General features: G+C 41.5%; 1 protein-coding gene across 3 annotated transcripts in view; it reads right to left on the bottom strand.

Moving 5' to 3' along the window:
• LOC133426545 (RNA-binding motif, single-stranded-interacting protein 3-like) overlaps positions 1-10,745 on the bottom strand; it is a 144,935-nt gene extending 134,190 nt beyond the window's left edge. For all 3 annotated transcript variants that reach the window (XM_061716390.1, XM_061716389.1, XM_061716391.1), the window contains exons 1-2: positions 10,455-10,745; positions 9,381-10,363 (exon numbers count right to left, since the gene is read on the bottom strand). In XM_061716390.1, coding sequence (XP_061572374.1) covers positions 9,381-9,455 — 75 coding nt within the window. In that variant the 5' untranslated portion in view covers positions 9,456-10,363; positions 10,455-10,745. The remainder of the gene's footprint in view (positions 1-9,380; positions 10,364-10,454) is intronic.
• Between the last annotated feature and the right edge of the window lie 1,588 nt (positions 10,746-12,333).

The following is a 12,333-nucleotide window of genomic DNA, read 5'->3' as shown; positions in this document are numbered from 1 at the left end:
ATCTTTAACTGTGAGATGTGTGATGTTAGTGTAGCAGATCAGCACCAACGGGCTCTAAATAAAACGCACTGAAGAAATTCCAATGCCTTCTGGGAATTTGTGTAATTTTACTGTAGTCACTATAGAAATTAAGTAAAAATATAAAACTTTTCAAAACGCATTTAAAGGTTTTGGTAAAAAAAATGGGCATAAAGCATGATTACTTTGTTTTTTGTACTTCATGAAAACCAATTCCAAGCTGCTTTAAGGCATGCCCTTTTGTGCATTAATCTTATTGCAAGTGTTTTCACTTCATGTCTAATTGAACACTCTGGTCTGATGCTCATTTACTTTCAAACTAACCACATATCTTAGATATGGAAAGGATAAAAACAGACTGAGTGCAAGGTTGTAGTAAAAAAATATCCCAGTTGAAGATGTAAAAGTGAATGAAAAATACACTTTAAAGTGCTCTGTAGAACCAAGACAAGGTTAAAAGGCACGTTACGTTTAATATTTAAGCATTTATCTGTGCCATCAATTGTGAAAACCTGAATAATTTCATCTCCTACATCCATGGCCAGGGTCAAACCCTTAACAGTGAATTACATATACAGTACCCTTAAAATAGCTAACAGCTAGATGTTGTAGCCGCTCACCAATAAAGTCTTTGTCAGGCACTGAAACCTGTGTTCATAACGGCAGCGGACACAGCCATACGTCCCAGAGTTGTGACATGACCGCAAATCTTAAACATCTTTTAGCTTAGTGTTTGAGCTCCTGCTTCCTATGGGTAAATGTTGTTCAAAACGCAATTTACCAATACATCTGTGTACTAGCTGGAATTTTGTTGGCTGCCAGACAACATTATATTGTTGAACCTTCTATGAGGAAGTGTTGGTGGCTGTTGGAGCTATGAGTAATTTCCGTGTATAACTGTTTGAGGCTGAATGCTCTGACAGGAGCTTTTAAGAGGCAGAGAATCCATTAGACAAGGGTCGCTACAAAGTGGCCAACTATTAAAAATGCAGCAGCCCCATTATTCCCTGACCCAGCCTGCAACTTCACTGCATCGCTCTTTATTTCCCTTTGCAACATTATCTCATCTTCTCTTTTCAATTCTTTTCTCTACAGCCATCTGCTTTCTTTTTGATGCATCTCACTCTACACCCCTTTGCATCTCTTTTCCTCCTCTCTCTTCCTTTCTCCCTCCCATCAAATATTTTTCTATTACCAAACTGGCAGGGGTGAGCTTCCCTAACCCTCCCATGTATGCTCTGACCTGCTGAAGCTTTTTCACCCCTCTTTGGCATTATTGAGGCAATGGTCAGCGTCCGCTACTGTACTAGGACAAGAATAGAACAGCCCACGGAGAATAATAAATGGACATATATGGGTGGCTGGGAGAGTCCCTTTGAAGCAGTAAAAACTAGGCAACACGAACAGATGGTAGAAGAGGGAGAGAGAGAGCCCAGAACACAGTGGGAGAGAGGCAGGAGAGGGGCAGAGAAAAAGCAGGGAGAGTGTTGGGTTGGGCATTAAGAGAAGGCAACATAAGGCCATTCTTTCTTTCTTATGTTGGCACATGGTGCTACTGAGATCAGAGCTGAGATCCGAACAAAATAGCTGGGTCTTTAAACAACATGCAGACACTAATGTTGCCGGCTGTAAAACTTCGACTGATGCAGCCAGCCAGATGTGTGAGGAGAAACGGCATGAGCAGAATGCACGCTGAGCCATAAACCCTATATCCTCTGTTTACTTAGCACGCTAAACACACACCATTCTGTGTCTGTATGTGTGCTGCATAATTTATGGTCGCCGGCTCGGCTAAGCCAAAGTTCTTTGTGTTTGACAAGAGGAGTAACAGGGGCTTTGAAGGAGACAAAGAATCAAGAAGGAAGCTAATGTGATATGGAAAATTGAGCAATAACTTAATCAGTTTTTGAGGGCTGTTCTTGTGTTTTCACATTCCTATTTCCGTTTTTTTTTGTGCCCATCTTTCTCCCGCTTTTATGTTTGCTCATCGCGAAGCCAACGACTGACCACATTTATCTAGCGCATAATAGAGAGTAATTGAATGTGAAAAGCTCATTTTTGAAGGGACGCAATATTCTATTTAGATGTCCAGGCGTGTCCGCATGTGTCATTGCTTTGATATCAGCTGAATGCTGTTTCTCATTACCTTAATTAAAACTCCTTGTGTGCCACTGAGCATATTAGCACACTGATCTGCAGCAAACTAATGATCGGCTGGTTGATAATGCGACTTTCTTTCCTCTCTTATCTTGCTCTCAGTGATTATCATCAAAGATTCCAAAGCCAATCATTATCAGAGGGTAAAAAGATTAAAAAACTTGAGTAGCTCTACTAGACTCAGATTTGCACAGAGACATATGGAGAGAGAGAAAAAAAAAAATCACACACAGAGTCAAAGTAGAGCCAAACATGTTGAGGATTAGAGAATTTTGGACATAAATTAAGATGAAAAAAACATGGAAATATTATCAGAACTTTAAAGGCCATGGAAAGCTCATTTAGAGATGTACTTTTATATCTGTAAATATGAAAAGTGGTTGTTGAATGTGAAAACAGAGTGAAGTGTACATTATTGAATCGTATAGATAGACATTTTCTTCATCTTTGATGAGGACTCTTTGGGGGTTTGGAAAAATCAGGAATCGATGCTTTGCATCCATAATTAACTTTGCCCTTCGACTTCACCACAGCAATTCAACAACTGCATAGCAAACAATGTTACTTTTGTCCAAAAATTACTTTTTCCCTGGAAGGTCACATTAACAAAACACTGTTGGCTCCAAACTCAAATATTCCTATGATTCCTATTTTGTGGAGGGCTAAGTTGAAGGGAAAGTACCAGGGGGGTTACAAATGTGGTTATAAAACTGATATTAATTTAATGATATTAATAAAATGTTAGTCGATTGACTTATTTTGTGAAGAACCATGTTTATGAAAGAGTTTACAATGACTTGTAAGCCTCAGCTCTCAATGAAGATGTACATAACTTTTAGTACCACCCAACCTCCAAATATGGACCTTGATGTCAATTAAAACCATTAAAACACTGCTTTTTGCTTATGTAGTGAAGCCACCAACATCCTCCACTGCATCACTGGAGGTACGGGCCCCCAAATGAGTATCAGCTGCCACTTATGGTGAGCTTTTACATAGTTGTGACAAAAACATTCATATATTGTTTTTTTTCACTGAATAACATTTTGACGTGTGCTATTAGGCCAGGGCGATAAACCGAAAATATAACGTTTTTGACATTCACTGCAATGACTTAATTCTGCGGTTTGACAAAAAAAAAGAAAATAAGACGAAATTACGGTAAAGCTGCAAGCAGCAATTTCCACCAATAAAGGTCAAGGACTCAAAATGAAGTCCGATGACACCACCCACGACTCTTTATGTCAAACCATTCAAAAGTTATGTCAGAAAGTAGGAACTATCAAATATGGACCAATCAGATGAAGGGGGGGCGCGCTTTTTGGTGTCTATCATCACCACGGTAACGCTTTTGACTGAGAAAAGTCATCGAGATGCACATTTTGATGTGCATCAGATACAATAGGGCCTTCGCTCGGGCCCTAATAACAGGGCTGTTAAGTCTCACGCATTGAGTGTGAGACTCACGCATTTCAACAAGTCCAGATAACTCACGCCAAACATGGCATTTCTCACGCTGAAAAATTAACTTCACCGCACAGTAATTCCAACAGCCCATCTTACACACGAGTCCAAGGTAGACTACACTACTGTGTGCTGAGTGTTTGTGTGAAATAAGAGTCAGGAGACTCATTTGCGTATCCTCTGTTAAGTATTCATTAGGAAGGAAGTGCAGAACATGAAGACAACACTGCTTAGCAGCTTCTGCCGGGACGTACCATTCGTGTACAATAGTGGAGGGGGGGGTTTCTTACAATGGAAAAAGCTCAGACCTAACACTGAGCTCTCACCTCAGAGCAGCTGTCTGGAGTTAACAACCTATCAGCCAATCAGAAGATATCATTATTCTGATGGGGTGGGAGGTTGGCTATCATGCATTTATCGTTATCGAGGTAAAACTGCCCAATTTATCGTGATATTGATTTTAGATCATATCGCCCAGCCCTATGTGCTATAACCTTTGACGTTGTCTCAAAAATAAAATACTTTTGGTGTTCAGTTGGACCGACAGAATTTAGTAGAGTTTGTTAAAAAAAAAAAAAAAAAAGAGACCAGGGTCAGTCTACAGATACGTTCAGCAGTGCAGGTATTAAATTAGATCCTTAAAGTTTGCTTAAAGTCTCTGGGAAGCGCCTAGAGACAACTTCTGTTGTAACAGACGCTATATAAATAAAATTCAATTGAATTTAATCGAAAGTTTGAATGCACAATCCTAGTTTACAGGCTCAGTGAAAAAAGACAAGTAAATCCAAGGTATACAATGTTTTACAGTATCTCATTCACATGTCAAATTCATTTGTTAATATTTATCTGTTTTTGCTTTTCACGTCTGTAAAACATTCCTGAAAAGTTGGTCATCAGACAGTTTAGTGCTAATATAGAGGTGAAGGAAAAAGGTTATGATGCTGTTCCAAACAGTTGTATGTTGCAAGGATTTGGTACAAAAGCAGTATTCAAATCAATGAACTGTCTAAAGGAAATGTTCTTAATTGAAAGACTGTAAGAAATGTACATATTTGCCCTTCAAAGTACACATAATATAATTGAACCATTAAAATAATCTGGAGGGTAATGGGTAATGGGGCTACACTAAGCTGAACACACATGCTCTTCTTTCCCTCAGACGCCACTGTATCGAGACCCACCATTCATCAGTATCTTATGTGACCACAAGAGCAAGGGATTACTTTCTCAAGCATTACAATATGGAGTAACTTTCACAAATGCCAGTTAAAACTTTACTGTGCAAGAAAGAAGACTTATCCAAAACAGGTGCTGACGTCTCTGGGCTCGAGGGCATCTGCACCAGACCAGCACACAGTGGAAACATGTATTGTGGTCACACAAATTAGGACCTCGGATCTGTTTTTTTTCTTTTTAAATACATGGGTACTGTATTCTCTGGACAAAAGAGTAAAAAGAACCATCTAGACTGTGATAGTATGGGCTTGTAAGTACTTCTGTGATGGCAACACTAATGCAAAAACGTCTTTAGAGACTTTAGAATACCAGGCATGTCCATGAATTTTTCAAAAAGACAATGTAAAACCACATTTTGCACACATTGCAAAGACATGGCTGAGGAAGAAGAGTTACAGACTGGCCTGCCAGCTGCTCTGACTGGTCCACAACAGAGGATGTGGGGAGCAGTCTGAAGCAAATAATTGAATGAGGACAATACCTGAACATGTGTGCAAAAAAATAGGACAAAAGAATAACTTCATCCCTATAATGACTTCATTGTTTTGGATCCTCAATGACATTTCTCCTCTTAAGTGGTCTGAGAAAGAACATTGACATTGCAATGTAAATTGGCAAAAACGTCACTGCTTCAACTTCTGTTACAATGTATTGCAGGCTTAAAATCCAAAATTTATGTATATTAACGGATGAAATGGACAGTAAAAATAGCATATATCTTGGATTCACACTGTGCAAGGAAGTCAAAATTTCAATGATGTCCCAATTTTTTTTATGCAGTTGTAGCTATGACTGGTAAGCAGATGAATATGCATCTAAAGCATACTAAATGAAACTAGCTCTTGGGGAAATTAATAAAATCCTTAATATTGCTTGCACTTGAGAATGATAGCTTGAATAAATAGCTCATCTCCCCAGCTTCAACATACCCCCTGGATACATTTTAACAAATCACACAGAGAATGCAACAATGAAGCAGCGCTTGAGCCTCGATCCTCCCCTCATCCCCTCCTTTCCTCTTACAGGCATGATTAAGGACCACTCAGACCACACAAGAAGATACACTGTCCCTCCCTGCCCCTTGCTAATGTACACCAACTGATCCTATAGCCCATTATGGAGGCAGAACATGAGCAAATTTGTGTTTAAGAGCCACACATTCAGATGCAGTCTATCATCTGGCTGGCTTATCCTTGTTAGTTTAAGCTGGTCATTTCATAGCAGCCCTCGTGTAAAGGTAGTGCACATGTGCATGAGTGAAGTAGCGTACTTGAACAGACAAAGACATGCTTGATTTCCACAGAAGGTGAACTGCCACTCAGTACAATTAAGATTAATAGGTCAATCAGATAAGTAAGCAAGAGGAGATAAATGTCTTGAGTAAGAGAACGGGGTAAAAGATCAAACCATAAATACAAAAGGTTCAGTCTGACATTTTCTTTTTACCACTGTACACAAAGAAATGGGAGTCCCAGCACTGCTCCGTGCCAACATTAACACACACACACACACATGTACCTATATATGAGATCAGAGAGAAGAACAGGCAGGTCATACTACAGGGCACTGTCAAGGTCCATACAGATGTATAACTGAGCTATTCTCAGGGGCCTTGGCTGCACCCTCACATACACACACGCACACAATTGTTCATCTGGGATCTAGGGAGCTTTAATGACAGCAAGCCGCATTGAAAAGGGGTCAGGCAGGGGGGAGTCACCGTTCAGACACACTCACATTACCACTTGTCATACACACTCACGCTTTATCTGCACAAAAGTGATCATATAAATTCAGCCTCACACATGATCGGCCGGACAAAGTTACAGGTTCATAAACTGATGCACAGATGCCAGGCTTTATTTCACAAAATGCCTTTGTGAACACACACATCCTCACAGTGCAACCGCAGCTGAGAGCATACACTCAGTGTAGGTAGGATCCAATTTGATTTGACCTTGACAGCAGAAAGAAGGGGGAGAGGGGGGTAGTGGGAAGAGGGGGATGGATGGAGTGTAAGGAATGAAGTGATAGTCTGGGCCAGATGCCTGTTGCAGATACTTGAGAGAAATGAGATGACCTTGAACTGATGGAGATAAATCATGGAACAAGAGCGAGGTGCAACACAGAGACATCTGCACGTATAAAACCGGGTGACAGACATGCATCAAACGTTGAAGTAAATCCGACCTACATGTGCATGCAGCATCATTTCTTGAGCAATAAACCTACAGATTACAGAGTGAAGTGTGGAATTTACTGGCGCCTTGCAGTGAAATACTCCCTAATTCTTATTGCTGGAAGATTAAAGATGATCATATTTTGTCCTACACTAAATGCAGCAAGTGTTAATATGCTTTGCTAAAATTAATTTTGGCAAACGATTTGTGGACATTTTTTAATATTATATGAATTTAAAAAAAAAAGATTGACTTTGTGTTTTTTATATTGGAATTTGTCCTGCAAAGGAGAAAGACATCTAGAGAGATAATAACGATTTATATCCTTGGAGTTTCTTTAATTAAAACCACATTTTAGGACAACACCGCTAATTCAATCCAGTACCAGAGTTTTACTGTATTTACTCTTCCATATTAATTAACAAACATTGTTCTCAGCTAATCCTTGTTCATCTTGAGCACATTTTTAAGGGCATGTGACAACTCTAACATATGAATGTGTGCAGCTCTGAGATCATCAGATTATCAAATTCAGTATGTACGCGTTGTTACAGCTACATCCTGCACTTAATGGGGAAGATTCATTATGATATTAAAGCTAAATGCAAAGAGATGCCACTCTTGACATGTTTAAACAAATTCATGAAATCTGTTTTAGAATCAGTCTTGCTATATTTAGGATGTGGACAAAGGCAGACAAAATAGGCAAAAATGTAAATATGTCTATCATTTAACTTGTATATGATACAATCCAACAGTTAGGGACTGATATCTGGTTAATCAGGGCACGTTGAGGTTGATAGCAACCTGTGAAATTTCCTCAATTAATCATTTCGTCTATGTAGTCCACACGTCTTTGCAGCAAATGTCAAAAAGTGATTTAATCCACAACTTGCGGGAGCATGAGACAAATAGCTGCCAAGCAGTACAGTCAATATTTTAAGTTAGAAAATGAATGTGAATGCAGCCTAACGTGTATTTTATGAGGCTGGTCCAATTTTGTAGATTCTCTAATCTTGCGTGTTTTGACAACTCCAGCCTTACACAAAAATTGTCAAATTGTGATCATACAAAGGCGACACAGTATTATTAACTCCTGTCTAAACTGCGTGGAACTTTCTGTAACACAACGTTTATAACAAAATGAAGTGTGTTAATTCAATTTTGGATTCAAGGAAATTGAAAAGTAAATCAAAACGATGCATTTGTGGGTTTCTAACACGACTGATAGTATCTTGGTATACACAAAAACGTGTTGCTGTTGGTTTATTTGTTCAACTTATTTTTAACAGTCGAGCAATAATTTTCTTACCTGCTCTTCCCACACTGTGTCCACAAAATAGCATGATCCCTCTATTCTCACAGCATCCCACTCCCACACTTTCTTTCTACTTCTCTTCCCATCTCGTTGCCCATGACACATCAACATTTATTAAATATTGCAGCGAACTCCACACATTTACTATCACACATAAAAAAAGAAAGAAAGAAAAAAAAAGCAAAAAAAAAAAACCCAGATGAATCACAGCAGACAAAGGGGAAGGCGGGTGATATGATGCAGGAGCAATCGATCAGGCCTTTGTAATCCATTTTCTGCCTCTTGGTGGTAGAAAAGTCAGAGTGTGTCAGTGTGTGCCTTTGTGAAATGAAATTATCAAGATAGTTGGTGTATGTACTCTGTGTGTGGATCTGAAAGAAGTAAGAATGACAGCAACCTCATGTTCTTTTGAATTTGGGGTAATCTAAATGGTATTTCAGGTTCCATTAATCATTCCCCGCAAAATGCCATAATATGCACTGGGGACGGCCAGTGCAGGGAGGGGTAGCGGCTGATGGGTCTGATGGGGGTTACGGAGTGGGGAAAGGGATGAAGTAAGAGAGGAAAACAAGGGCTGAGGGAAGGGTGGGCCCCCTGCCCTGAACTTGAACCTGGAGCTGGTGGGAGCTGGTGGGGTTGGAGAGGGGAAGACAGAGTCAAGCTCTCATAGAGGATGGGAAAGGAAAAACACAGTCGAGTGATATCAATACCTCCCTGCCGGAGGACAGATGGGAGATAGGGAACCTCGTTCTCTTTCACAAATACTCCCAGCATTCATCTTGATGCATTTAGATATCGTTTTATGATGGGACCTAAAGTTGGTAATTTTTTGGTCTTTTATTGCATTGCTTAACCACACACCAGGATATGCTCTTTAGACAGCTTCAATCAGACCTTTTTGGGGAATCCTACAGTGCAAAAGTCACAACTGCAAGCCATTTAAAACACCCATGGCATCATTTAAACACCTTTAGGTAAAATAGGTCAACCCGTGCCGGCCATCCTACCTTAGTCTGCAGATAGTGGGGGTAGTAGTAGGTGTAGTGGGGGTACATTGGCTGCTGATCCAAACGTTTTCCCATGTAGCTGGAATCCAACTGAAGGTCCTGGACGCTTGGAGATGGAAGCTCACAGGTGGGGCAAGATCACTTCCAGCTGCTGGCTTGGATCCTTCAGAGAGGGCTGTTGGCAACAGTGGAGGATGCACAGAGAACGCTCTCCTCTCTCTGGCGAAGATGTCCAAAGCACAGAAGAAGGGATGGCTGCAGGGACAGATAGTACGTGGGATTTTGGTCTGTCGATTTGTTTTGGAGCTCGAAAGAGAGCCTCAAAAAACCTGCCTTTCTTGTGGGTCGGGAAGAAGAGCTGCCGGAGTAGCAGCAGAAGAGATGCCAGGGGAGATGGAGGTGTGGGATGTGGAAAGGAAGATATGGAAGGATAACAGCAAGACAGGAAACAATAGAAGGAATCAAAGTGCAGGACTGAAAGAGGGTAAAAGAAGAGGGAAGAGGAGGAGAAGGGGGGTGAATGGTTGGGTTTCGTTTGCTGGGTCTGTGCACTCTCCGCTCTAGAAAACAGACTAACTCTTCTTCTCTGCTGCCCTGAGCATGTCCCTCAATTTGCTTCCCAGTGTCTCTCTCTCTTTCTCTCTCTCTCTCTCTCTCGTTCTGTGTATCCGTTTCCCAGTCTCCCTCTTTCCACTCTCTCTCTCTACACCAGACGAGACCCTGATCCCAGTGGGAGCCCAGCTGTATCCTGGAGAACGCACGCTGCCCTCCGCTCTATCCTCAAAAGACAGTGAAATCAGCGATGAACTCACACATGGATGTGGAGCTGGGGAAAGAACGGGAGAAGGAAGAGGCGGAGGAGGAGTAGGAGGAGGAGGAGGAGGAGAGAGGGTGGTCTGGAGCTGAAGCTGTGACTGCTTTTTTCCTCACTCCCTCCTTCTTTTGTTAAGCTCCGGGGATAGATAGGTAGATAACGCTGTAGCCTGGTGTGGAGGATGAGAAAAAGAGAAAGCCTTGGTAAAAACTCCTCTCGCTGAGGAAGAAGCAGATAGCCTTATCCAGACGTGCACTCACAGAGGAAAATCCCTTCTGATCCACAAGGTGCCCCTCCAACTCTGTTTTCTTTTCTTCTCTTCCCTTCGGCGATCCCTCTCTCTTTTCAAGCTCTCCTCCTGACGGCTTGCTTCCCACTGAGCCTGGCAGCAGTCACTGTCTCTGTTTGCGTGTGAGCGTGTGTGTGTGTGTTCCTGTGTGTATGCGAGTGGTGGCAGCAGCAGCAGCGGCGGCGGCGGCGGTGTGTGTGTGCGGTATGTGTGTGACTGTGAATGTAACCGAGAGGAGAGTGCGTTTGTGTGGCTGCTGGCGTCTGCTCCACTCTGCGTGCTGAGGCATGGAGGGGCTCGGCTTCAGCGCAGCTACGCTCCTCCCTCAGTCCCTCTCTTCCTCTCCCTGCCGGTGTCTCTCTGCCTCCGTGTTTATCACTATAGGACAGTGGGAGTGGTGGATCCTGCCCTCCTCCGAGTCCATGTGTGTGTTTTCTCTCAGAAGAAACTGAGAAAGACAGACATGGGGCCGTCCTGCTGGGAAAACGGAGATGGGCCGGGGGAACAAAGTAGGGTATCCTCATGTGGGGGGGCGCTTCGGAAACAGACTCCTCTGCTGGTTCTCGAGGTGCAGCAACGGTTAATCAGAGCAGCGTAAAGCTCACACTTTCCTTCTCCATTACAAACAGCTGTCACATGTGAGCTTTGCAGGTTTGAATGACGCTCCAAAATGCACACATGCTCCTTTCACCTATGCCCAGTGAAGGGCCTCATATGAAGGGTGCACATAGTACGTGGCTGTGTGGCACAGTGACCCACTGACACAGTGCTGCCTGTTATATGATGTAACCAGGTTTAAGTAGTGCTCTTACATAAGCACACCGAAGCGTGCATGAAAAGACTGCTCTAACCTGTGCAGTTTTTTCTCTCTTTCTCTCTCCCTCTCCCTGTGTGAGAGAGAGAGTGTGTGTGTGTGAGTATACATGTGAGAGAGAAAGAGAGAGAGGGAGAAGAGACAAGGGTTAGCAGACAATGCAGGTTCACTGTGGTGGGAAAAGGGCCACAAGAACGGAATCCAAACTCAAAACCTCCTGTAAGATAAGTTTAATTACTCACGGAGAGTTCACATAAAAGCATCAAACCTGAGAAACAAGGGATGAATCCCCACAGATTCCCATGTTGAAAACCCAAATTTACTGCAGAAATGCTGATGCTAAAACAGTTCTGGGTTTCCACAGTTTGACAACCATGAAAACTATACAGGGGGTCATTTTTATTTTATTTATAATTGTCCTAATTGATTATATTAAGTCTTCAAAAAATATACACATCATCATGAGCAAGTTGACTTTCACACAAAGGTGAATTACTCAATTGTTACAAAAATTTAAAATAGTGATGATTAGTAAAAAACAGTCCACAAACCAGTGGATGATGTCATTTGGGCTAAATACATGCGTTTTGAGCAATCTATTGTGCAATAGTTAGGCTGTGTTGTACACAGCTGAATCGGTCTCTCATGTGTATTTCATTGATAATGACTGTTTTTCTCCAGCCCTGTATCTGGAAATCATTATCGTTATCAAATACGATTCGTATTTGATAACTTTAATTGATGTAAAATAGAAAAACTATAAAAAAGACACAAAAGTTTAAGAAAACAATTCTCTAATATTCTTCACTAGGGTTGAATATTTTCTTAAACTCCAAGTAGTTCATCGTGGCTAAACATTTAAACAACTAAAAGTAGCAAATGTATTGATGAAGTTGCCTGTCACACATTTGATAAAACTGCTCATATGGTTTGAAATGTCATCATTCATTTGAAAATGTTGTAATTGAACGTGTCCTCTCCAATGCCAGCTATTCAAAGATGGTATAATCATCTGTCCTGGATGATCTGATCACAA

The sequence above is a fragment of the Cololabis saira genome, chromosome 3 (genome assembly GCF_033807715.1).
Source record: "Cololabis saira isolate AMF1-May2022 chromosome 3, fColSai1.1, whole genome shotgun sequence".
NCBI classification, from domain to species: domain Eukaryota; kingdom Metazoa; phylum Chordata; class Actinopteri; order Beloniformes; family Belonidae; genus Cololabis; species Cololabis saira.
The sequence above is the reverse complement of the archived record's forward strand: the minus strand, read 5'-3'. Positions and strand labels throughout refer to the sequence as shown.